Source organism: Moschus berezovskii, chromosome 6 (assembly GCF_049115385.1).
Source record: "Moschus berezovskii isolate FMDL1 chromosome 6, NW_MosBer_1.0, whole genome shotgun sequence".
NCBI classification, from domain to species: Eukaryota; Metazoa; Chordata; class Mammalia; order Artiodactyla; family Moschidae; genus Moschus; species Moschus berezovskii.
This window is the reverse complement of record NC_142465.1, coordinates 93,263,953-93,291,755: the sequence shown is the minus strand read 5'-3', so window position 1 is coordinate 93,291,755 and position 27,803 is coordinate 93,263,953. Positions and strand designations below refer to the sequence as shown.

At 38.0% G+C, this 27,803-nt stretch overlaps 1 protein-coding gene across 6 annotated transcripts in view; it reads right to left on the bottom strand.

Annotated features, from left to right (window-relative positions):
- Positions 1-4,580: 4,580 nt before the first annotated feature.
- The window catches only part of ABCC9 (ATP binding cassette subfamily C member 9), a 163,191-nt gene continuing 139,968 nt past the window's right edge, over positions 4,581-27,803 (bottom strand). For 3 of the 6 annotated variants that reach the window (XM_088837284.1, XM_088837281.1, XM_088837283.1), the window contains 7 exons: positions 27,258-27,388; positions 26,441-26,519; positions 23,213-23,321; positions 17,195-17,298; positions 14,425-14,558; positions 11,800-11,862; positions 4,581-6,966 (listed from right to left, as the gene is read on the bottom strand). In XM_088837284.1, coding sequence (XP_088693410.1) covers positions 6,829-6,966; positions 11,800-11,862; positions 14,425-14,558; positions 17,195-17,298; positions 23,213-23,321; positions 26,441-26,519; positions 27,258-27,388 — 758 coding nt within the window. In that variant the 3' untranslated portion in view covers positions 4,581-6,828. Of the gene's footprint in view, positions 7,837-10,949; positions 11,125-11,799; positions 11,863-14,424; positions 14,559-17,194; positions 17,299-23,212; positions 23,322-26,440; positions 26,520-27,257; positions 27,389-27,803 lie in introns of all 6 variants that reach the window. The other 3 variants (XM_088837280.1, XM_088837282.1, XM_055396415.2) reach the window with 2 other exon arrangements.

Sequence of the window (27,803 nt, the reverse complement as noted above, 5' to 3'; positions counted from 1 at the left end):
ATTGAAGAATGGCTCTCCCTCCCTTTTTCTAATTTTACTTTTTTTCTCCCAAAGAATCAATAGCCAGCCCAGTGCCATCACTCCTTCTTTTTTTTTTTCTGGAACTACTGGTTGTGATTTGAATTTGTATTCTGATTTTCATGTCACTCTCTAGACTGTGAAACTCCCTTCAGCATAAGATATTCCTTTCAATTGGCTCAGGCCTTCTGGCCACAGCTTTTTAGGTCAAAGGTTGATCCTTGACCCAAAGTGAAGTCGTGTAAATTTGTCCAGTCATATGTAAGATCAAAGGATGAGCTGGACATAGGAGATTCCTTGCTTGATACTTGGAAATAGACGATCTGAGAAGGGAAGAAAGTGACTGTGGGTGCAGGTGCTCCAAGATTTCAGCTGAGATAAGAATGGTCAGAAGGTCTACATGCAAGATGGGGAAGGAGTGGACAGAGGGCTGGAGATGACAGCTCTGAAGGGAAGAACGAAGCCGAGAAACTTGCCAGAAATAGTATTAGAGAGTGGAGAGCCTCTAGACCTGACCCTGTCCTCACTCTTACTGATGGCCAATAATTCTGCATTTCCTAGATTCTAATGCATGAATCTCTCGTACACCCCGATCTTACTACTCTTTTCTCTGGTGTTTGGAAGTACCATCTCTGGAGCTCAATTTTGGGTTTTTTTTTTAGCTCAATTTAAATTTTTTATTTAATTTGCCACTTTAAGTATAAAACTTAGAGGATAATTATGCTTTATTAAATAGGATATACAATACACTATTTCTTAGTAAAAAGTATTTTCTTAATAAAAATATATACTTCCAAAAACAGAAGTGCCATCTCTGGAGTCAGACAGAGATCAATGATTAAATCAACTATTTGGGAGTAATTCATTTACCTTCTAGCCTCAGTTTTCTCATCTGTAACTTAAGTACAATGAAAAAAAAAGATATTTTTTTTCAGAAAACTCTTTTTCAGAAGAAAACTTAGGAAAATAGTTATTTCAGAAGGTTTTATACTAGTTTTAATATACTAGAAAGCTTTGTATTACTCTGACAAATAATCTCTCTGAATCACATTTTATCACTCAGAAATGACACTTAGCAGATACTAAACAAATGCCATCAATCAAGAGGAAATAAATGAAGTTTATTTTCATGCAACCTCCTTTAGTAGGGGGACAACCATCTTTCAAAAATGCCCAGTTCACTAGCTTACATAAAAATTATTTTATTTATTTATTTAGAAAACGTTTTTGACCACATCATGTGGCATGTGGGATCTTAGTTCCCCAACCAGAGATTAAACCCTTGACCTTCTGCACTGAAAGTCTGGAGGCTTAACCACTGGACTGCCAGAGAGGTCGCCATAACAATTATTATCATCCCTTTGTTAAACTAAAAAGAACCTGCCCACCATAACTCAGCAATGTATTGACACTGTTATCTTAAAAAGTGGTAGAAAAGGTGGGTTGAACTTCTTATCAGTGAAAATACATTTTATTATCACTTCTTCTCAGCCTTTTGGCTAAGACCAAGTGTGGAAATACATCTCACAGTTTATCAAAAACTTTTTCCTAAAGGTGACTCTTTTGTCTAGAAGAAACACTTAAAGAATATTATAATTGTAAGCATCTTTCTACCATCCATTCTAAACACTTGTATTTGACTTATCTATGCATTGTGATGCTCGGGGCTGGTGCACTGGGATGAACCAGAGGGATGGATGGGATGGGGAGGGAGGTGGGGAGAGGGGTTCAAGATGGGGAACACATGTACACCCGGGGCAGATTCATGTCAGTGTATGGCAAAACCAATACAATAATGCAAAGTAATTAGCCTCCAATTAAAATAAATAAATTAAAAAATGTGTTGTAAAAATTTATAGCAACTATACACTTCTTTAAGGCAGTTAAGATAGATGTGAATGTACATACTCAGATGTGTGTGTGTGGAAGGGAGCACCCACATATATTGAGAGGTCAGGTGCTAGATTGTAACCTGTGAAAAAGTGTTAACAGTAAACTTCGTTGGTGTATTCTATTTATGCCTGCTTTCAAAGGATTGATGAATATTTCTGGTATTTGAAAGAAAGAGATTAGGAATTTAAAAAAGAATTATAAAAGTCACTCAGTTGTGTCCAACTCTTTGTGAATCCATGGACTGTAGTCTGGGGAATTCTCTAGGCAAGAATACTAGAGTGGGTTGCCATTCCCTTCTCCAGGGGATCTTCCCAACCCAGGGATCAAACTGGGGTCTCCTGCATTGCAGGTGGATTTTTTACCAGCTGAGCTATCAAGGAAGCATGCTCTTTGCTTAAGTAGCTTTGGAACAAAGCTCCAACTACTGTTAGTCAAAGTGCAAATACTTAGATATGAAACTGTTGGCCTAAATCCACGTGGCCCTGATAATACTAAAGGTCAATAGTCTTTCACTTAATGAAAACTGATAATGTGTATAAATAGCACATACTGTAGCCCTGTCTAAGGGAAAAATGCAAACAAAGCAGCATTAGCCAGTGTTGTACTGTTGTTTTATAGACAAGCTACTTATTTTATGCCAAGGGCAGATTAAGTGATAGAAATCACTGTCTGAAAGCAATGCTTTTTGCCATTAATGTGCAGCATATATTTGAGATGGTCTGTGGTGGTTGATGGCACTGTGATCACAGAAGGCTTTCTTCTTGGAGCTAATTAACTTATTTAGCCAGGTATGGCTCCCTTGATCTTTGTCAATTTAGAAAGGGCATTGGTGACCACAGTGTAAATGACTAAGTGAAATGAACTCCAGCCCATAGAAAAAGAAAAAAAAATTAAATCCCATGTAGTGAATATGTAGAATCAATATATCAACTTTCATATGTCAATGATGATGATACCAACAGAAAAAAATGTGAAGGTGGTAAGGGGAATAATCATCACAGGTAATTTGCTGTCCTTCCACATTGTGAAACATCAATAGTGAAATCTACTCAAAACTACTCACATTTACACACTAGAAACATTTGAAAACATGAATACAAACTCAATAGGGTAACATGCAAATAATTCAGCAGGGAATTCAGATGTGGGTAAAAAAGCTTGCCTCTTTTAAAAAAAAATTTCCCTTTAGATCACACATTGTTGATTAAGCTACAACAGAAAGTAAAACCGTGTTCAGAATCCCTGTTTATATCTTCTCAGCTGAGATTCAGTTCATTTCACTGTTTCCTTTATGATGGAACTAAAGTAGTTGATTCAATGACACCAGGAGGTTTGTTCTGGCAGTCCAGGATAGGTTAATGTCACATAGCTAGGAAGCATGTGGATATCACCTCCAGCATATTATGGCTCCACGTTATGCACAATAAAAAGAAATGAGGGTGGTGACCAAGGTAGACTGACGATTCCCAAACCTGGCTAATTATGAATCTCATCTGGAAGCATTTGCTAGAAATACAGATATAAACCCTTTCACTGGGGAGTTTGAGCTGGAGGAGTCTTACTAATGCCTGAGCAAATCTTGAAAATGATGTGTAGTTACTAAAGAAAAAAATTAAACTCAAGTTACAGAATATAGCCTCTTGGCTATAGTTTCTTATTATCAAAGCCTAGGATTAGAAGATTGCATTTAACTTTGGATAAGGGGTTAATTAGGGAATTATTAAAATATTATAAATCACAGACTTCCAAAGAATGGAGTACAAAATAGTCATTTAACATATATTGGAAGACAATCATAAAAACTAATCAATAAACCTTGGAGAAAAGTCCAGACATCCAACTATTTAATTAGAGATGTAATGCAATTTATTGATACAGTTGTTCCACTTGACGAAAACTTCCCAAAAGCCTACGTATAAAACTGAGTCTATGACTGTGACAGGTGTGAAACAAAACTGTCAAAGCATAATCAGGTACTGTCTTGTCAACTTGTGTTAATTTACATCTATTGATCAGTCCTGGTTGATGCCCAATGGTACTGTAAGTAAAAGAATAATCATCCTTTTAAATTAAGCAAACCAAAAAAAAGTAATTTATTATATAATACCAAAGCAGCATATGTTCATAGTAGAAGAAATACACACAGTGAAAAGTTATAGGCATATGGCTAGTGGTAAAATTAATCAGTGGACCAATCAACTATACTTATTAGCGCCTGCTGTGGTTCAGGTATTTGCATTATATGCCAAGGGCACAAAGATAAACAAGACATGGTCCCAGACCTCAAGGATCAGTTTCTTAGAAGGATCTTCTCTTGTCTATCTAATCTAGAGTGAAGTTGACTTTTAAATTGATTGAAAGGAGCACTTCACTGAAAAGTAGAGGGTGTACAGTCCTTTAAGAGAAGTATTTTTTTCTCTTTTAACAATATCAGTAACCTTTTTACACATAAAGCTTTAGGTATTTACTGCTTTTCACAAATATTAAGGAATTAAAATTGGTAAAAAATGATTTGGTTAATTAAATGTAAAATTTGTGATGTGAAATTTGATTAAGTAAAGGCTGGTCTTCTTTTATAGATATATACCTATTTAATAAAAAATTATCTCAAGATTAGTCATTTCCATATTCAATAGATCATACATATAACACAATATGTGATTAAACAATTTAAGAGATCATCCTTGACTTTATTCAGTCAATTAAGTTTTGTAAACAATCAAACACTCAAGTGACTACAAGTTATGAGGAAACCAGTGACCACTTAGTTGTAAAAATGGTAAATGTACTTTTCTGCTTAATGTAATCAGATATGCTTCTGCTGACACTGCCTGGATAGCAGTAGAATATTTACAGATATCACGAGGGATTATTTCAGCGGGTAAATCCTCATTTCTCTTGATATGTGTGGTTGCTAAGAAGCTTCGGTCATGTCCGACTCTTTGTGACCTGATGGATCATGTCTTACCAGGCTCCTCTATCCATGGGATTCTCCAGGTAAGCATACTGGAGTGGGTTTACCATGCCCTCCACCAGGGGATCTTCCCAATCCAGGGATCGAACCCGCATCTCTTAAGTCTCCTGCTTAGGCAGGTAGATTCTTTACCACTGTTGCCACCTGGGAAGCCCTTTCTCTGTGATACTGAAATATATAACTTGTTAAAAAACATCACGTGAATTCAACCTTACAAAGCATGTGGATTCCAGAAACACTTTGAGTAGATTGGTGGAACATTAAGAAAATATTTTCAAGATCAAATCAACAGTTATTGATTCTGTTCTGTTTAACTTTCAGGGAAGAATAAGTGGATTTTTCTCCTAATGAAGTTTTATATATACGACGAGTTGACAGTTTGCACTAAGTAACATAGAACACTTTTGTCCATCCTTGTGAAACTTGTTTTAGATAAACATCAAGACTCTAAATTCAGGTTAAGGCCCAGGCATAAGTTCTGCACAAGTAAGTATACAAATTTTCCAGGCATGAATACACAATACAATAAACTGAACACAGGAACTACAGAAAGGGAGCTTACATTCTCTTTTTCCATCAGTTACAATTCTTTAAAATCTTACAATGCACATGGAACCTCACATGAAAATCAATATTGATACAAATGGGTACAAAACTGCAGTATAAATCTTTGGCTGCTAGCATGACAGTGAAAGTAACTTTTAGTATTTTTTCAATTTATTAATTTACATTTAAGAAAGCATGACACTAATAGCCCATAAATGTTGATGCACCTTGAATATGCACATTAATATCAGAATAAAATTTTGATACACTCTTTACATGTACATTAAAATTAGAGTAGGAGCAAATATATACCTGTGTGACACCACTGGGCATAAATGTTTAAAAGAAATATACATTCTTCCACCTAGAAATAGACACGTTTGTATGTCTACCTATGTTTATGTATGTTTGTATTTTGTATAGATATATCCTGTGAAAATAAGGCCACTTGCTTATGTTCTCCAGTCTTGAATAATGTGGAATTTTAGGGCTTGAGGATCATAAACACATCTAATGATTAATTAAACCATGGAAAGCTGTAGTGACCTATCACTGAAGGGTTGAGCCTTATTAATTTTGAACTTCAGTGTGGAAAAGCATATTATGCTCAATATCTTAAGAACTCTCTTTCTACTAGACAAGGAAAAATGGAACCTTGGGTATAATTTGTCAAATTTTCAAACTCTTATTATCATGATCATTCTAATGAAGGTTTTAGATTTACAGTTATTATAAATGTAATAATAACTTCTAGTCTTGGTGACCAGAAACAATTTAGATGAAAAAAAAGAGACTTTTATAAGAAACATCAGTATTATTAATGTTAATGAATACAGAACATATTCTAAGACAGTAAATAATGAATTTGAGTGTTTCATTTTCTAACTGATTAGAAAACCTGTCCTCCTTTTAATTTCTTCCAATAATATCTAGAAACACCAACAAAAAGGAATTATATTCTTACAAATATGAGTAAAATAATACTGAATACTAATTGTAACTTCTATGCTTGAGAGATATTTTCCAGACTTAAGCAGAGTGGTTGATTTACCACTTAAAGTAGCTTACTTGTTTTAATATAACCTTAAAGGTTATTCTTAAAGGTAATGTGGCTTAATCTTTAGAAAAACATCAGTAATGAACATAATAAGCAGTCACAGATTGGGAAACAAAGCAAAACAAACAAAACAAAGGAAGAAGAAATGTCAATATAGAAGATGCAATATTCACTGGTACAGTGATATTGTTACTAATTACAAATTTCACAACATAACAATTAAACTTCACAAAAGTGTGTAAAAGTTTAAGATGCCACTTTCCAAAGGCCAAGCTGATGATCCATTAAGTAGGTTATGAGAGCATTATTTTAAATACAAGCATGGTTTTAAGACATTCCGTCACATGTCTGCACGAACAAAAGAAGCGAATACTCCATCTTCCCGGGCCAAGAGGCTTTCTGGAGTGTCATATTCTAAAATATTTCCTCGCTTCATCACAATAACTAGGTCTGCCGTCAGAATAGTGTGAACCCGATGCTGTGAGTGAGAAAAGAATAAATGTATTTGTTATAAATTTCAGGGCACCAGCCAAAGCAATGGAAAATGCATATTTCACTGTTTATACAAGGGCATTTCTTTATCTTGGGCACAGCCCTTCTTTTTCTTTCTTATGTAAAGTATGATTTATTTAAATACTTTTAAACACCAGCCAGTATGGCTGGGTCTTATATAGACTGTATTAAACTGAGTGTACCTAATATAGTAGTTTCATCGTTTTCACGGAATTGTGAATAGGATAACAAATGTTCGTCAAATAATTAAATGACAAGAGTCACTGTGAACCAGTTTGGTTATAGTTTAGTCTAGACTAAAATTAGCTTTTTAGTAGAGTCAACTAATTCCCTGGGATAACACACAATTTGAAGAACCCCAGAAGGTGGTTTAATTCTGAGAAAACCATATGGGGAAGTCCATTCTGGCATGCAGTGTTAGAAGGTATTATATAAGACTTTAGATCGGCATGCTGTCTTTTTGTTTTTAGAGATCACTGCCACCCATTCAGTCATTTTCTCTTCCCACATGGTACCTTTTGGAGAGAGGCTCTAGTGTCAGTAATTAATCATAATAAAAATTACCACTTTCTGAACATTATACATTATATTATACACTAGCTACTCCACACGCATACTTGTTAATCATCAGAACATTTCACAAACGTGGATGTTAACCTCTCTCCACTTTATGGGGGAGACCACTGGGGTTCATAATAAATAAAGCAAAATCAGATCACACAGATAGTAAGTAGCAGAATCAACATCCAAACCAGGCTTATTCGCTTCTGAGCTACTTCCACTCTGCCATAGGATGTTTTGTTGGGAGGATCTGGTCCTTCAGAGGGTTGTTCACCTGTCAGTCAGAATGGATTCATGTTTTGGCTTTCCCACCTGTTAGCTGTGCAATCTTGAGCAACAAACTTAACTTTTGTATGCCTTAACTTTCACATCAGTAAAATGATGGCTGGGGAATGGTGGTGAGGATCAAATGAGATAATGCATGTAAAAATAATTCAGCACTTTGTCTTTGCAGTGAACCTTTTCGCTACTCTTGCTAAGTTAAGCGCTGTCCAATAGAAATATAATGTGAGCCACAAATATGCGGCACATGTAATTTCAAATCTCTTAGGAGCCATATTTTACAAGCACAAATAAACAGGTGGAATTTGTTTTAGTTATGTATGTTAATAACAACCCAAAGTTCAACCAAGGGCGGCCCCCAAAGCAAAAGCTTATCCCTTCCCCTGGACCTGAAGACGGGGTATTCTCAGTGTTCGTGCTTTCAGAAAAGCAAGCAGTCCTGATTGGAACTCACAACTAAGGGGCAAAGCAGCACATACATGGAGTGTGATAAAAGTGCCAGCTTAGAACATGCACCACTAGTTTCAACATCCATAGACAAACCTATATCATTCACTAAATACTGGTAATTAATGGACTTCCCTGGTGGCTCAGATGGTAAAGAAACTTCCTACAATGCAGGAGACTTGGGTTCAATTCTTGGGTGGGGAAGATCCCCCAGAGAAGGCTACCCACTCCAGTATTCTTGTCTGGAGAATTCCATGGACAGAGGAGCCTGGCGGGCTACAGGCTAGAATCCACTGGGTTGTGAAGGGTTAGACACAACTGAGTGACGAATAATGGTATATATTTAGGAATATCACACTTTAAAGGACAATTTTCATCTTTAAGAAAGGGCCAGAGCCCCTTGCATCTCCATGCATTTAGAAGAAAATAAACTTAATGAGCTGTTTAATATCCGCTGTTCATTTCCTTCAAAAAATTAGTTCTTCAATAACCATATCATACATATTTTTAAAAACTTGGCTTCTAAACCCATAAATAGGATATTATAAATATTGCCTTGATATTCTAAAATGATGCTTATTTTTAAAAATGTTGAAAAACTTGGCCTATAGAAGTAAATATATCTGGTATTTATTCCATTATTCCAAATTAATTTCTGCCTTACAAAGTGTCAACTGCCTTAGCATTGAAGAAAACTTCAAAACGCTCCAGAGAAATAAACTTCAACAAGAGTGAAGAATAGATTACTTTCACTTAAAAATGACACTCATTATTTTGGGGCATGAGGGCTTCTTTTTAGAAACCCGAGAAAGTTATCTTTTAAAGTTATTCCACAATTTTCAGTGGCAGTCAACAAAAGTAACAGAACAACTTTTATCAGGGAAGGAAAAAATAGTTACTCTTAATAAATTCATTTATTTATTTATTGGCTGCATCACACAATGTGTGGGATCACAGCTCCCTGACCAGGGATCAAACCTGTGCCCCCTATGTTAGAAGTCAGTGTCTTAACCGATGGACCACCAGCAAAGCCCCAATTACTCTTAATTGTTGTTGTTGTTTAGCTGCTAAGTCGTGAGGACTCTTTTGCAACCCGATTGACTGTGCCCACTAGGCTCCTCTGTCCATAGGATTTTCCAGGTAAGAATACTGGAGTGGGTTCCCATTTCCTTCTCTAGGGGATCTTCCCAATCCAGGGATCAAACCCACATATCTTGCATTGGCAGGTGGATTCTTTTCCACTGAGCCACCTGGAAAGCCCAACAGAGTTGATGAAGCTTTTAACAGACTTGAGGAGTATTATACAAGGGATGTACCACAAGTTGGCTCTCCCTCTTATGAATCTGGTAAAAGGAGTTGGTCCCACAGTGTTTGATCCTTTCCCACAGTTTTCTGTGTCTGGGGAAAGAGCTCTTGGTATCCTGGTGGCCACCTCCTCACTGGGTAGTCTTGAAATGAAGAATGGGTGAAAGACATACAAGTAAACAGAAAAGTATTCAATGAATGTAGAAAAGCAGAAATCAGGTGAGATAACATTTTTTTTGGTGAAAATATGCAAATTATGCTCAAGAAATCTTCCAGCTGTCAAGTAAATGGGACCACCCATCACTACCATGCTTCATGCAGAGCAGAGAAAAATAGTCTTCAGAGTAGGCAAGGGTCTGCTTTTCCCCCTTTTAACCTGACTTTTTAAGGGGAGCAGGAAGGTCTTTCTCCCCATCTCTCCAGTGAGAAAATTCATGAAAATGTTATAAAATCGCTTTTCAAGTTAGCCAATTTTCTCAAGTCTCCCTGTAGGCAACTCCAGGGCAGAGGAATCACAGAATTCACAGGGAAAGTGAAAGAAAGTTCTATCTCTTTACTTAGGCCCAGTTTACAGAAGGAGAGCCCTAATGGGGAATCATTTCCAGCTACCTTGAGAAAGCTGCACTTCAAAGGTGCTTTTTCTTTTTTCCTTTTTAAAATTTTTTATTTATTTGTTTCGCTGCTCTGGGTCTGTGATGCAGCAGGCAAGATCTTTGACCTTCACTGCAGAACACAAAATCTTTAGTTGTGGCATGCAAACTCTTAGTTGCAGAATATGGGATCTAGTTCCCAGACTGGAGATCGAACCTGGGTCCCCTGCATTTGGAGCATGGAGTCTTAGCCACTGGACCACCAGGGAAGTCCCAAGGATATACTTTCTCCCATGCATCATTCACAAAACCAGAAGCACAAGCAAGCACTTCACACGTAACTCCTATGACTCAACTGTTAAAAACTTAGGTAATTATTGAGCAATGCTTTCTTCAGGGCAGGTAAGGAATACCATGTGTTTGGTATTTTAAGGACAGTTACAGAACATCTCCAAGGAATAGTGAAATTGGTCCTTAGAACAGAGGTAAACCTGGGTACAGGTTTTCTCTCATACTTACAGCTATTATAACAATGGTGTGGTCTGCAAAAGCTGTCAAGGCCACTTTCTGCCTGACCACTCTCTCTGGTGCATTGATAATTTGAAAATATATGCAAATGACTCATTTGTATTGAGCACAACAGAAGAACCCAGTTGAGCTGATTTGTATAATAACACCTTGTAGCTAGTTCCCTCCCCCCATCCCCTCCCTTTAATCTTCATTCTTCTTGCCTTACTGTGGGGGAGGTGGCTAAGATAACTACCAGAGAATGGGATACTTGGCAGGGTAGCTCCTGATGTTTACTTGTTGGTCATCACCAAAGTGGAAAAGAGGCCATTCTTGAGAGCAAGCAAGTTTGGAACAGTATCACACTCTACTAATATACCCTCAGATAAGACTAAAACAAGGCCTGCATCCAAAATAGAAGAGACACGGTGCTGGAGAGAAAAGGAAAATGGAAGGGAGAGAAGAGAATCAGCAAGAGGGAAATGTCCAAGCAATTCATTTTAAAAAGAGTTTTGTTAAATTTTAAGCCTGTCAGTAAGAACCCATCCATCTGCAAAGAGGCAGAGACAAAACCATGGCCTCTTTGCAGTAACTTGTAATGGGCATTACAAACACTTAAGCAAGTTTTCAATTTGATTGGGGCTATCTAAAAACCAGAGAAAGTATCTGCTGGTATCTCACGGCCTTCTTTTTTCAAACAGCTGAGTAAACAGGAACACAGAAATTAAGTGTAAACAGTATCAGCAATCAAACCGATGAATTTTGCTTCTGAAACTGATCATAAGACAATTCAACTATTCAAAAAAGAATCATCCCATATGAACTACCGTCTGTATCTGGTGAAATAGTACAGGCCATGACCTGCTGGAATTCTGAAATTTAGAATGCTCTTTCATTGTAAACTAGGAGAGGAAGGTAGAGCAGACAGTTTGGGGAAAAAAACAGTGTATTGGCTTTCAAAGCATAGTACTTTTTTTTTTTCTTTGCACAGATACAGAAATATTAGCAGAGAGATACATGATTCAACATAAGTATACTTTTAATTGCCCCCAAATAAAGAATACTGAATCTTCAAACAGCAACCAAAGAGGAGTAAATCAACTTACAGCTATTGTAACAACGGTGCGATCTGCAAAAGCTGTCATGACCACTTTCTGCAAAATGTTTTCCTGCCAAAAAATAAAGAGTCTGAATTTTCTCTGGACTCCTTTCTGTTGTCAAAGTATTTTGTCCCCAAGAACAATGCTTCAACATGCCCAATCTCTTCTGAGAATTCTCACTCCTGTCTTCTGTAGAAGGTCTAACAGGGAGCAGTACCCAGCAGGGAGCTCAGGCTGGGTTCTTTAGTGTCTTCAAAATGCATAGAAAACTCGGTTTGACTGATAGATTTATTACCAGGAAAATGAATAAGGAAAATGAAACCAAATGGGTGGGGAAATGCTCACTTAAGGTTATGCCACAAAAAGGATGTATTCAAAACCAATACAACCCTAAAACAGTGTTAAGTTCGGGGTCAGAAAAGGAGAAAATAAAATACATGCCAAAAACTTGGATTTTGACCCGTAAAATTACATTCCTGGCAGGAACTATTTTTATTACCACCACAAACCATTGCTGTTGTTCAGTCACCAAGTCACGTCTGACTCTGCGACCCCATGAACTGCCAGGCTTCCTGTCCTTCACTATCTCCCTGAGTTTGCTCAAACTCATGTCTATTGAGTCAGTGATGCCATTCAACTACCTCATATTCTGTTGTGCCCTTCTCCTCTTGCCCTCCATCTTTCCCAGCACTGGGGTCTTTTCTAGTGACTTGGCTCTTTGCATCAGGTGGCCAAAATATTGGAGCTTCAGCATCAGTCCTTCCAATGAATATTCAGGGGAGATTTCCTTTAGGATTGACTGGTTTGATGTCCTTGCTGTCCAAGGGACTCTCAAGAGTTTTCTCCAGCACCACAGTTTGAAAACATTAATTCTTCAGTGCTCAGCCTTCTTTATGGTCCAAATCGTTATTATATTTTAAAAGATATCAGGGGTAAAGATTCTTCCTCTCTCCTCAATAAAAAGGCTCAATTACCTAAATCTTTATGTGAAGTTGTTATTTCTTCCAATCACATGGCTTGTTGCCAATTAATTCATTCTTATTCTCCCCTTTTCTCTCTCTCTCATTTCTCTTGAGGCAGTACTATCCTTATAATAACCCACAATATTATAAGAACTTAGTAATTAATACTAATTTTAATGTAGTTACATTTAGTGAAATGGCTTTATTAGAAACAACTCCATTGCTTTAAATTATCTTAACTTGGAGAAGATATATAACTTAGTATAGATACTTTAACTGATTGTGCTCTATGCTCCATCGCTCAGTCTGATTCTTTGAGACTCTATGGGCTGTAGCCCACCAGCCTCCTTCTGTCCATGCAATTTTCCAGGCAAGAATACTGGAGTGGGTTGCCATTTCCTCCTCCAGAGGATCTTCTCCACCCCGGGATCAAACCCACATGTCTTTTGTCTCTTCATTGCAGGCGGATTCTTTACCTCTGAGCCGCTGGGGGAGCCCAGTTTAACTAATTAGTCTTACTTAATACAAAGAAGGACAGGGAAGCCTGGTGTGCTGCAGTTCATGGGATCACAAAGAGTCACAACTTAGTGACTGAACAAAAACAACAACAATACAAAGAAATGATGTCAAATTTACATTTCCATATATAATTGGCTCTTAATAATCTTAAAGCTGTTTCACCTTTTTGGATAGTTTTATTCAATCTAAAGTATACAGCAAGAAAAGAAATAAGATTATTTTTGTCCTTTCTGATGCCAAACTTTTAATATCAAGTTCACTTTTATAAGAACAACATTAATAGATAGCTCATAATGTTTGCAATTCAATGTGACATTTTCCCCACTTAGTCATAATCTTCCAAACAGATCCTTCTTGGACATATTTGATACTTTAAAAAATTTAATTTTCATTTTATATTGGAGTACAGTTGATTTGTAACATTGTGTTAGTTTCAAGTATACAGCTAAGTGATTCAGTTATACATATACATATATCCATTCTTTTTCAGATTTTTCCCTTTTTAGGTTATTATAGAATACTGAGTAGAGTTCCCTGTGCTATACAGTAGGTCCTTTTTGATTATCTGTTTTATATATAGTAGTGTGTATATGTTAATCCTAAACTCCTAATTTGTCCCTCCCCTTATTTGACACTTTTAAATGATCTCTTTCAAAAGGCAAAGTTTCTGCCTTATTACCATCAATACATTGAGAGGGCCATTATTAATTCTAACCAGTATTAATTTTAGTGAATCCCTCTTCAAATTGCATTAGAAGATGATTGGTTTTGATTATCAATAGAGTCTATTAAACACTGATTTGCATACTTCATTTTAGAACTTCCATGGCAACACACCTGAATACTTGAATACAGTACAGCAGTCTCATCAACTGAGCCCTGGAATTTTACTCTCTTGAGGATTAATCAAAAAGTGATGGCAAATTTATTTGATGCTTATTGGACAACAGGACCTTCTTTAAAACAAGAGTCAAGTCTCCTTTACTGAAATTCTCAATGTGCTATACCACTGGTTGATCAAGGAGGTAGTTGAGAAGATACTGAAAACAACAGTCCTGAGGATATTCAGAACCCAGTCAGGAAAAATAAATTGTAATTTTTGCACGCATTTCTTCAACTCAATTGAAAGCAGCTTAGATGATGCACTCACTGTGGCCATGTCGATGGAAGCCGTTGCTTCATCCATGATGAGAATACTGCTTTTGCGGACAAAGGCCCTGGCAAGGCAGAATAGCTGTCTCTGTCCAACGCTAAAATTCTCCCCACCTTCAGTGACAACTGCATCTAAATTAAAAAAAAAAAAAGCACAGACTTCACTAAAGAAATGATATTAACATTTTCCTTAGGCAACACAGTGAAAAATACATTATGCCTTATAAAAACCTATTGATATCACTTTGTACTGGTGCAAGGATTTCATTTTGGAAAAAGCAAAGAGGAACTTTACTTGGGGAAAATGAAGATGATCCTGGGCCATCTTATGTTTGACAATAGTTGGTAAATTGTCTCCTTATAGTAGGGCATAAAATACTGTTAAACATTTTAAAGACTGGAAGACTTTTGAGATGATTTAATTATCTGATGTAATTATCCAAGGCCCAGAGAAATGAAGTGATTTGCCCAAGATCACACAGCTAACTGGTAGTAGAGCTTAGTGAGAAACAGAATATTCTCAATTCCAATACCTATTCTCTTTCCATTATATCATCCCCTGGACTCTAAGCTCCAAGTTGGTAAGGACTTATTAATGAATCCCAGGTACTTATCACTGAGCATCTGACATAGTAGCTGAATAGAAAACCTTGTTGCGTGGATAAGTGAGTTATGTCCTCATAATAGTTTCCTTTTTTTGGTTTTCAACCACATTTTATAAACTACTGCTGTGAGTTTAGCTTAAATTCTATTTCCAAAATGATCTATTTTATTAGGATTCAAACACACTGTAGTAGAGCTCCCAGGGGCAATTTCTATTGAATATTGTCTCACTGCTTCAAATTCTTATAATTTCTCATGCTTGGGGGCTATGCAACTATTCTCCAAATTTTAATGTATATAATAAAAAGGAAGCATGGAATGATGAATGTTCTTCACTAGAGCTGGTCTGAACCAGATCATTATCAAACCATTGATGCAATCTTTATTAAGACAATAAGCATAAAGAACATTCAATTACAGAGTATAAATATAATTCCTTGTTGCTTACTCTGTCCCATAATTCCCAAATACTATGCCCACAATTCAAAACAGGTACATGCAGGTCTTATATTAGTGAGGAGAACTATATAGATATAATTATCTTTCCAAGTACTAATGGGGGAAGGGCAGAGTCTGAAAATCACTAGGGGAAAAAGGTCTACAAGCATTATCTCAAGTAGACTTTTCAATTTTTCAAGTGCTTGCTGGACTTTCCAGAGAAGACATCAAAAATTATTATAGGAAAGTTCATCCAGACCTCTGGAATTATTCCCATTGTCTGACACTGGCAAGGTCAGTAAAACGATCCTTAAAGACATGCTGTCTCCACTTTGTTTGTGGGATGTCTTTTCCTTCAGACTGAATTATAATCATAAAAGGTATTGTTTTTGAGTAGGCCCCATTTCCCAAATAAGCTAACAAATATATAATTTATTCTGTAGGTTGATTAAAAAAATTAGAGGGTAATAATACAATCAATTTGGCAGCTAAGCATAAATTAAGCATTAAAATTAGAATATCAACCGTTATCTTTCCAATGCTTTCTTAAATGAGTTTAGACTTTAAGGAAACAGAAGTCCAAAACTACAGATGTTCACTTTCATGAATGAAAGACTATATCATGAACTCTCCCTTGTTTCATTAATCATATTTTTCTTTTGTTATTCATGTTGTTCTTTTGTTTTTGTCATCAATTATTTGCCAGAAATTGCACTACATGGCAAATAGGTGGGGAAACAGTGGAAACAGTGGCTGACTTTATTTTTTGGGGCTCCAAAATCACTGCAGATGGTGACTGCAGCCGTGAAGTTAAAAGATGCTTATTCCTTGAAAAGAAAGTTATGACCAACCTAGATAGCATATTAAAAAGCAGAAACGTTACTTTGCCAACATAGGTCCGTCTAATCAAGGCTATGGTTTTCCCAGTAGTCATGTATGCATGTGAGAGTTGGACTATAAAGAAAGCTGAGAACTGAAGAATTGATGCTTTTGAACTGTGGTGTTGGAGAAGACTCTTGAGAGTCCCTTGGACTGCAAGGAGATCCAACCAGTCCATCCTAAAGGAGCTCAGTCCTGAGTATTCATTGGAAGGACTGATGCTGAAGCTGAAACTCCAATACTTTGGCCACCTGATGCAAAGAGCTGACTCATTGGAAAAGACCCTGATGCTGGGAAAGATTGAAGGCAGGAGGAGAAGGGGACGACAGAGGATGAGATGGTTGGATGGCATCACCGACGCAATGGACATGAGTTTGGGTAGACTCTGGGAGTTGGTGATGGACAGGGAAGCCTGGTGTGCTGTGGTCAATGGGGTCACAAACAGTCGGACATGATTGGGTGACTGAACTGAACTGATGCTACCTCTGGGACTGAATTCATATTAGGGATCTAGAAAGTTCCATATGCTATGGAGCAACTAAGCCCATGTGCCACAACTACTGAGTCTGTGCTCTAGAGCCTGGGAGCTGTGGCTACCGATGTCCTCGCACCCTAATGTCTGTACTCCACAAGAGAAGCCACTGCAATAAGCTGGAGAACCATAACTAGAGAGTAGCCCCCACTTGTCACAACTGGAGAAAAGTCTGGGCAGAAAAAAAGACTCAGCACAGTCAAAAATAAATATAAGGGGCTTTAGTGCTAGAATTATGTGATTCTAGAATAAAATGTAGATATGTAGAATTCATTGCATACATAAAAAATGTTAATGAATCATTTAGAAAATATACCTAGACCTCCTGGTAGGGATTTGACCATGTTCTTCAGCTGAGCAATTTCAAGAGCTTCCCAGAGTCTGTCATCTGTGCATTTGCATTCCGGATCTAAATTAAATCTGTAGGGAAAAAAATCAGTTAGTGAATAAATTTTAAAAATGACTGTTTAATGTATGCTTGCTTATTGCTGTTCTTCCCTAAAGATGGAAATCCTATTAGTTTTGGCTATTGCTGTATGCCCGGGATCTACAACAATGCTTAGGATAGAACAGGCATTCACTTCATGCCTTAATATTCTTAAATTTATTTTATTTTTAAAATTTTTTATTGGAGTATAATTATTTTACAATGCTGTTAGATTCTGCAAAGTGAATCAACTATATGTATATGTATATATCCCTTCTTTTTCAGATTAACTTCCCACTTAGGTCACCACAGAGAACTGAGTAGAAAAAATCGTAATTCCAAAAGATACATGCACCCCAGTGTTCACTGCAGGACTATTTACAATAACCAGAACATGAAAGTAATCTAAATGTCCATTAACAAAGAAATGGATAAAGAAATGTGGCACATATACATAATGGAATATTACTCAGCCATAAAAAGGAATGAAATTGTGTCATTTCCAGAGACATTGATGGACCTAGAGACTTATACAGAGTAAAGTAAGTCATATTATGTTCAATGTAACTTGAATAGTATCTAGCTAATTATTCCCACAGAACTAATGTTAAATACATAAATCTATATGGAAATATATAGTGCTATTTCAGATGAGTTATGCTGTGTCAACCAAAATAACAGTATTCATAATAAATATATTCAGAGATAGAGATTTCTATCATATTGCTAAATAATCTGGTACACCTAGAAGTTTTAATTGAAGTAATTTTACAATGTGGCTCAGATCATGAATTCCTTATTGCAAAATTCAGGCTTAAATTGAAGAAAGTCTTCCTGATAGCTCAGTTGGTAAAGAATCTGCCTGCAATGCAGGAGACCCCAGTTCAATTCCTGGGTCGGGAAGATCCACTGGAGAAGGGATAGGCTGCCCACTCCAGTATTCTTGGGCTTCCATTGTGGCTCAGCTGGCATAGAACCTGCCTGCAGTACGGGAGACCTGGGTTCGATTCCTGGGTTGGGAAGATCCCCTGGAGAAGGGAAAGGCTATCCACTCCAGTATTCTGGCCTGGAGAATTCCGTGGACTGTGTAGTCCACGGTGTCACAAAGAGTGGGACACGACTGAATGACTTTCACTCACTTCACTCACTTCTTCAAGGAAAAATGCTAGACCATTTAGGTATGACCTAAATCTAATCCCTTATGATTTTATAGTGCAGGTGACAAAGAGATTCAAGAGGTTAGATCTGGTAGACAGAGTTCCTGAAGAACTATGGACAAAGGTTTATAACACTGTACAGGAGGCAGTGACCAAATCATCCCCAAGAAAAAAATGCAAGGCAAAATGGTTGTCTGAGGAGGCCTTACAAATAGCTGAGAAATGAAGAGAAATGAAAGGAAAAGGAGAAAGGGGGAGATATACTTGACTGAATGCTGAGTTCCAAAGAACAGCAAGCAGAGATACAGAAGCATTTTTAAGTGAATAATGCAAATGAAGCAAAACAATAGAATATGAAAGACTGGAGATCTTTTTAAGAAAGTTAGAGATACCAAGGGAACATTTCATGCAAAGATGGACACAATAAAAGCAGAAATGGCAAAGACCCAACAGAAGCAGAAGAGATTAAGGAAAGGTGGCAAGAATACACAGAACTTTACAAAAAAATTCTTAATGACTCAGATAACCACTAAGGTGTGGTCACTCACCTAGAGCCAGACATCCTGGAGTATGAAATTAAGTGGGCCTTAGGAAGCATTACTATGAACAAAGCTAGTGGAGGTGGTGGAATTCCAACTGAGCTATTTCAAATCCTAGAAGATGATGCTGTGAAAGTGCTGCACTCAATATGCCAGTCTGGAAAACTCAGTAATGACCATAGGACTGGAAAAGGTCAGTTTTCACTTCTATCCCAAAGAAAGACAGTGCTAAAGAATGTTCACACTTCTGTACAATTGTGCGCATTTCACATGCCAGCAAGGTAATGCTCAAAATCCTTCAAGCTAGACTTTGACAGTACATGAAATGAGAACTTCCAGATGTACAAGTTGGATTTAGAAAAGGCAGAGGAACCAAAGATCAAATTGTCAACATCTGCTGGATTAAAGAGAAAGCAAGGGAATTCAAGAAAAACATCTTCTTCTGCTTCACTGACTATGCTAAAACCTTTGACTGTGTGGATCACAATAAACTGTGGAAAATTCTTAAAAAAGAATACCAGACCACTTTACCTGCCTCCTGAGAAACCTGTATGCAGGTCAAGAAGCAACAGGTGGAACCAGACATGGAACAATGGACTTATTCAAAACTGAGAAAGGAGTACATCAAGACTGTATATTGTCGCTCTACTTATTTAACTGACATGCAGAATACATCATGCAAAATGATGGGCTGGATGAATCACAAGTTGGAATCAAGACTATTGGGAGAAATGTCAACAATATCAGATATGCAGATGATACCACCCTTAAGGCAGAAAGTGAAAAGGAACTAAAAAGCATCATAATCAGGGTAAAAGAGGAGAGTGAAAAAGCTTGCTTAAATCTCAACATTCAAAAAACTAAGATCAGAGCATCTAATCCCATCACTTTATGTCAAATAGATGGGGAAAAGTGTAAACAGTGGCAGATTTTATTTTCTTGGGCTCCAAAAATCACTGCAGATGCTGACTACAGCCATGAAATTAAAAGACATTTGCTTTTTGGAAGGAAAGCTATGACAAACCTAGACAGCATATTAAAAAGCAGAGACATCACTTTGCCAACAAAGTCAAAGCTATAGCTTTTTCCAGTAGTCATGTACAGATGTGAAAGTTGGACCATAAAGAAAGCCGAGTGCTGAAGAACTGATGCTTTCGAATTGTGGTGCTAGAGAAGGCACCTGAGAGTCCCTTGGACTGTGAGGAGCTCAGACCAGTCAATCCTAAAAGAAATCAACCCTGAATATTCACTGGAAGGACTGAAGCGCCAATACTTTGGTCACCTGATGTGAAGAGTGACTCAGCAGAAAAGACCCTGATGCTGGAAAGACTGCAGGCAAAAGGAGAAGAGGGTGGCAGAGGATGAAATAGTTGGATGGCATCACCGACTCAGTAGACTAGAATTTGAGAAAACTCAGGGAGATAGTTGAGGACAACGGAGCCTGGAGTGTTACAGTCCATGGGGTCACAAAGAGTCAGACAGAATTTAGCAACTAAATAACAACAATTTTATGATTAAATATTGAACAATCTTACATACATTTTCTCTTTGAGACAAGTCAGTTCAGTTCAGTTCAGTCGCTCAGTCGTGTCCGACTCTCCGCGACCCCATGAATCAAAGCACGCCAGACCTCCCTGTCCATCACCAACTCCCGGAGTACACTCAAACTCATGTTCACAGAGTCGGTGATGCCATCCAGCCATCTCATTCTCCGTCGTCCCCTTCTCCTCCCGCCCCCAACCTTTCCCAGCATCAGAGTCTTTTCCAGTGAGTCAACTCGTCTCATGAGGTGGCCAAAGTATTGGAGTTTCAGCTTTAGCATCAGTCCCTCCAATGAACATCCAGGATTGATCTCCTTTAGAATGGACTGGTTAGATCTCCTTGCAGTATAAGGGACTCTCAAGAGTCTTCTCCAACACCACAGTTCAAAAGCATCGATTTTTCGGCGATCAGCTTTCTTCACAGTCCAACTCTCACATCCATACATGACCACGGGAAAAACCATTGCCTTGACTAGACGGACCTTGGTCGGCAAAGTAATGTCTCTGCTTTTTAATATACTATCAAGGTTGGTCATAACTTTCCTTCCAAGGAGCAAGCGTCTTTTAATTTCATGGCTGCAATCAGCATCTGCAGTGATTTTGGAGCCCAAAAAAACAAAGTCTGACACTGTTTCCATTGTTTTTCCATCTATTTCCCATGAAGTGATGGGACCAGATGCCATGATCTTTGTTTTCTGAATGTTGAGCTTCAAGCCAACCTTTTCACTCTCCTCTTTCACTTTCATCAAGAGGCTTTTGAGTTCCTCTTCACTTTCTGCCATAAGGGTAGTGTCATCTGCATATCTGAGGTTATTGATATTTCTCCCGGCAATCTTGATTCCAGCTTGTGCTTCTTCCAGCCCAGCGTTCCTCATGATGTACTCTGCATATAAGTTAAATAAGCAAGGTGACAATATACAACCTTGACGTACACCTTTTCCTATTTGGAACCAGTCTGTTGTTCCATGACTGGTTCTAACTGTTGCTTCCTGACCTGCATACAGGTTTCTCAAGAGGCAGGTCAGGTGGTCTGGGATTCCCATCTCTTTCAGAATGTTCCACAGTTTATTGTGATCCACACAGTCAAAGGCTTTGGCATAGTCAATGAAGCAGAAATAGATGTTTTTCTGAAACTCTCTTGCTTTCTCCATGATCCAGCGGATGTTGGCAATTTGATCTCTGGTGCCTCTGCCTTTTCTAAAACCTGCTTGAACATCTGGGAGTTCACGGTTTACATACTGCTGAAGCCTGGCTTGGAGAATTTTGAGCATGACTTTACTAGCGTGTGAGATGAGTGCAATTGTGCGGTAGTTTGAGCATTCTTTGGCATTCCCTTTCTTTGGGATTGGAATGAAGACTGACCTCTTCCAATCCTGTGGCCACTGCTGAGTTTTCCAAATCTGCTGGCATATTGAGTGCAGCACTTTCACAGCATCATCTTTCAAGACTTGAAATAGCTCAACTGGAATTCCATCACCTCCACTAGCTTTGTTCCTAGTGATGCTTTCTAAGGCCCACTTGACTTCACATTCCAAGATGTCTGGCTCTAGGTCAGTGATCACATTATCGTGACTATCTTGGTCGTGAAGATCTTTTTTGTACAGTTCTTCTGTGTATTCCTGCCACCTCTTCTTAATATCTTCTGCTTCTGTTAGGTCCATACCATTTCTGTCCTTTATCGAGCCCATCTTTGCATGAAAAGTTCCCTTGGAATCTCTAATTTTCTTGAAGAGGTCTCTTGTTTTTCCTATTCTGTTGTTGAGACAAGTACTGTTTAGTAAAAGGTGACAAATACTTTGCAATGAAGTAGATGGAGTAGGGGAGCAAGAGAGAAAATAGACTGGATGGAATGATAGACATGACCTGATGGATAGTAACAGTGGACTCTAGTGTCAGACAAACTTTATTCGGAATGGCAGTTCTACCACCAACAAAGTGTATGAACTTGGCTAAGCCACAGCTTCTCTGAGATTCAAAATCCTCATCTGTAAAATGGGGACAATAATATAAACACTAGAGCAGTGCTGTGAGGACTCAGCGAAGAGCAGATAACCTCCATTCTCTTTCTCTCTTTTCTTTCATGAGAAACTGCAAACCAGGCATGGAGAAGAATGTGGCAGCTTCTTCAGAGCAATTTTGGTGGAAAGAAAAATTGTGAGGGGTGGAAGAGAATCAAGGTATTTACCAAACTTAGTATCTGTTGAGCCCAAGCCAGACACACAAGAGACAGGCAGGACATCTGTAGGGTGGATATCTCAGAAATGTCTGGATATCTCAGAAATTGGAGAATCACTATCCCCAAGTACAGAGGGAAGGGTGGTGTTTGTGGAGTTGAACAGAAGAGATGAGCTTTGGGGGGATACAAAAGATGGGCATGAGTTCGAGCAAATTCCAGGAGATGGTGAAGGACAGGGAAGCCTAGCATGCTACAGTCCATGAGGTCACAAAGAGTTAGACATGACTGAACCACTGAGCAACAACAAAGGATGGATTTCTTTAGGTTAATTCAGCCATTTTAAGTACCTCAATCCAAACTGTGGGGCAGAACATTTGACCTCATCATCCTGGTGATGAGGACACCTAGCTGAAAAGCAACTCTGAGTAAAACCCTCCTACGAGCCAACGGGTAAATACTGAGGCACTTGAGTTTCTGTTGAATACATTACCTACCGAATAGAACCGCTGAAGAGTATGGGATCCTGCAGAATGATTGAAAGCCTAGAACGTAGTGTGTGCAGTGGCAGTTTGGAAATGTCTATCCCATCAATGACAATCTTTCCTGTTAAAGAAAAACAAAAATGGCAAGCCTGTAATAAAACCACAAGTAAAATAATATTTGTTTACCAATTGGAAGTGCTTTCCTAGTTCAGATTGAAATTCAGAAGATGATGCTTTCCATGTAAGTATTAAAAACATCATGACATGCCTCTAAGAAAAATAGGCATTTTGGCAATATTTTCTTTCTTATGTATTATATTTTCTCCTAAAGGGATTTCTACTTTTTACTGTTTACATGGTTCATACAAACCAAAGGTACTCTTTTCCCTCAGTGATCTTCTTTACAGTATTCCTTTTATTTTCCTTCATAGGACGTTCTGTTATACACATTTATTGATCTTTTGGGGGCTTCCCTGGTAGCTTAGTTGGTAAAGAATCTGACTGCAATGCAGGAGACCCAGGTTCAATTTCTGGGTGGGGAAGATCCCCTGGAGAAGGAAATGGCAACCCATTCCAGTATTCTTGTCTGGAAAATCCCATGGATAGAGGAGCCTGGCAGGCTACAGTCCATGGAGTTGCAAAGAGTCAGGGATGACTTAGCAACTAAACCACCACCATAAATCTTTTTAATTGTGTGGCTCATACAGTAAAGAATCTGCCTGCAATGCAGAAGACCTGGGTTCGATCCCTGGGTTAGGAAGATCCTTTGGAGGAGGGCATGGCAACCCACTCCAGTATTCTTGCCTGGAGAATCCCCATGGACAGAGGAGCCTGGCAGGCTACAGTCCATGGGTTCACAAAGAGTCAGACACAACTGAGAGACTAAGCATAGCACTCTCCCCTAACTAGAATATTAGGTTATTGAAGACAGGCATTTTTGTCTTATTCACTCGTCTATTTATTTACTTATATATTTCAAAAATCTTTTTACTTTGTAGTGGGGTATAGCTGATTAACAATATTGTGTTATATTTATTTATTTTTAATATTTGTTTTCATTTATTTTTTGGCCACACCAAGTGACATTCAGGCTCTCAGTTCCCTGAGCAGGGACGGAATCTGTGCCCTCTGTAATGGAAGCTCAGATGCTTAACCACTGGACTGTCCATGTTAGTCGCTCAGTTATGTCCAACTCTTTGCAACTCTTTGAAACTCTTTGCAATTGTAGACTTCCAGCCTCCTCTGTCCATGGAATTCTCCAGGTAAGAATATTGGAGTAGGTTGCTATTCCCTTCTCCAGGGGATCTTCCTGATCCAGGGATTGAACCCGGGTCTCCTGCATTGCAGGCAGATTCTTTACCATCTGAGCCACCAGGGAAGCCCAAGAAGAAAGGCTTCCCTGACCAGGAAACAAACCTGGGCCACAACGGTGAGGGCGTCTATTTCTAATCACTAGACCACCATCAGAGAAGTCTCTTTGCTCATTTACTGATTGAGGAGTACAGTACAGTACAGTACAAGTAAGAAAGTAAATTCTATGACATAGGTATCAACTCTTAATAAATTTCACTGTACATGAACTTGTGCAATCTTGATGACTTTTCCTTACCTTGATAGATTTTATGATCTTGTTTTGTGCAAAGATAATATTGCTCTATGAGATAAGCATGCTAAGAGAAGAATGGCAATTAGAGTCCCTTTTCTGCTGCATTTAGATTCAAGAGCAGGTAAGGTGATTAGATTAAACTTTCTTCTGGGTATAATATATTATCTATTAAAATCTCAATCGCCTAATGGTATTAAAAAGATAATCAGTCATCATAGTCCTCATGGGGGCTGAAATGATGTTTCTGAACTCATGAGGCTATGGCTAATCTAATATGTTCCATCATAGTGACAGTTTTTTAATGAAAAGTTTCAATCGTCTTGGATCCTGCAATTGTATTATAATGGAAATCCCACAGAAAATCCTTAAAGGATCTGTGTATTATTACCAGCCATGGAAAGAGTGAGGTGCTAGAGGGGCTCATCTGGAGGTGGATAGCTATCTCTTTGCTAAATCTAAGTCCCAAGCCCTGCAATGACCACAGTTAAACTTCGTTGTTTATAAACTGACCTCTTTATTTCACTGAGTTGTTGTGTAGATTAAATAATGTAACCTGTCAAGTATAATAAAAATGTGAAGTACTATCACTATTATCACAATGATTAGAGATAATATTTAAGCAATTCTTGAGCTGATGGCTCCCGTTTCATTCAAGATGGCATATGTGCTGGCCTATTTATAGGTCACTTAATAGACTAAATAATGTCACATATTTTTTCTAAAACAAATATGAGATTACTTCATGTATGATACTATTAATAATCTTGCAGATGAATAAATATTTTTGTATATTGTCAGCATGTCCTTGGCACTTTATTAGCAATGGTCACCTCCTCCCAAAACATCCAACATCATTAAACCATGTTATTAAGAAGATGATAATAAGAGTCATGCACTAAAATTAAAATGTAGATTATTTATCTCCTATTTTTCCTTTAATGGAAAGAAATGTGCTTTTAGTGTGTAGGAAACTAGACAGTCTTTTTCTCTCTTCCTTCTTCTTGAAATGCCACTTCCATCTGCTGCTCTTCATAATGAGTGGCCTTGTTTTCACTTTACTAATTTAATAAAATTCATTAACAATAATTTCTAGAGCTGAGTTTAGGGCTAATAATTTTATTTCTCAGTTCCTTTTTTTCTTTACTCCTAAACTGTTTATCTGGGATGCGTGCATGCTCAGTTGTGTCTAACTTTTTGTGACCCTTTAGCCTGCCAAGCTCCTCTGTCCATGGGATTCTCCAGGTAAAAATACTGGAGTGGGTTGCCATTTCCTCCTCCAGGGGATCAGGGATCAAACCCACATCTCCTGCATCTTCTTGCATTGGTAGGAAGATTCTTTACCACTGATCCACCCAGGAAGCCCATTTATCTGGAATACCTGCCTCAAACCATGGGCTGTAGGACACAGCAGTAGTTGTAGTAGTAGTAACGCGTGCTCAGTCATGACAGACTCTTTGTAACCCCATGGATTGTAGCCTACCAGGCTCCTCTGTCCATGGCATTTTCCAGGCAAGAATACTGAAGTCATTCTAAATATATTTTATTGTTGCAGGACTAGGTAAGTAGATATTGCTTTTTTTTTTTTAACGGAAGAGTATCACATGGCTAATGAAAAAGTTTAGTTAGTAACTCACCATCAAATATATCCACCATTCTGAAGAAAGCCAGAGATAATGATGACTTCCCACTGCCAGTGCGACCACATATGCCCACCTAAGAAAGCAACTGTCACTCAGAGAGAAGAGGACTCAGAAGAAAAAAGTAGGCAAAGCATTTTTAACTTAGATAAGACACCATGATAAAACTGCAACTCTATTTAAAGTTACATTAAAATTGTCGTTCTCGTCTCAGGTCTCCCTTCTGCATTATCATTATTAAAATAACACAGGGTCTTCATCAAATCTTCAATGATTCCACTTGGACTCTTTTTTACGTCTATGTGGTTGTGCTTTTCACCTCTGTGGCTTCATTTTTCCATTTAGTATGTCATTGACCTAATAAGTACTCCACTCTGTCTCAGAAGTGATGATTTTATTATATAAGAAAAAGTAAAATGAGTCCATTTTTCTGCACACTTGCTCTTTTTACAATAACTAAAATAAATCATTGTGGGGCCAGAGCTAGTACAAACACAAAGGTTCTCAAGGGGACATCTGGAATGGTCATGAGCCAAAAGCTAGAAATTTTGAAAAACATGCCTATTGTTCACTTTTCTAATCTTCATGGGAGATGAATGAATGGCAATACAGTTTAAAGAATGTATACTTTATCTGGATCCACTTTCCCCCTTTTCTCTTTTATGCACATAATTTGACCTATAAAGTGTAAGGAATATAATGGGAGCCCAGTGAGAAGATCCTTGGCTGGCATGTCTAAGGAGCTCAAGTGGTAATGGGGTGGTTCCATCTGAGGTTCTGTATGAATTAAATCAAATGACAGTGAACTCCATACCTTCTGCCCAGGTTTGATGTAAGCCTTTACGTGCTTAAGAACAGGCTTTAGGTTATTTTCATATCTGACACACAGATCATGAATCTTGATCTCCCCTTCCTGAGGCCAATGTTCTGGAACTTGAGAAGGATCTGGAGGATGGAGATGGAGAAGAGGAAGAGACAGAGAGACACAGAAAGAGGTAGAAAGAAAAGCACATGTACTTATATACATTTATACATACACACATAATAATTGTTTTCTAAATTTAAGGTCATAGTAAGGCTACTTCTGGGTTTAAAGTTTCTTTAATTAAAAGATTATATTTATTTATTTGGATTTTGGCTGCATTGCGTGGCTTTCAAGATCTTAGTTCCCCAAACAGGGATTGAACCCTGGCCCTTGGCAGTGAGAACATGGAGTCCTAACCACTGGCCCACTAGAGAATTCCCATATGGGTTTTTTTCTTTTAATTAACATTACATTCAGAGCAAAAGTCTCTTAATTAAGAGCTTTAAAAATAGTTTTTGTGTGTTTGTTTTGGAGCATTAACGGACATCACGTCTC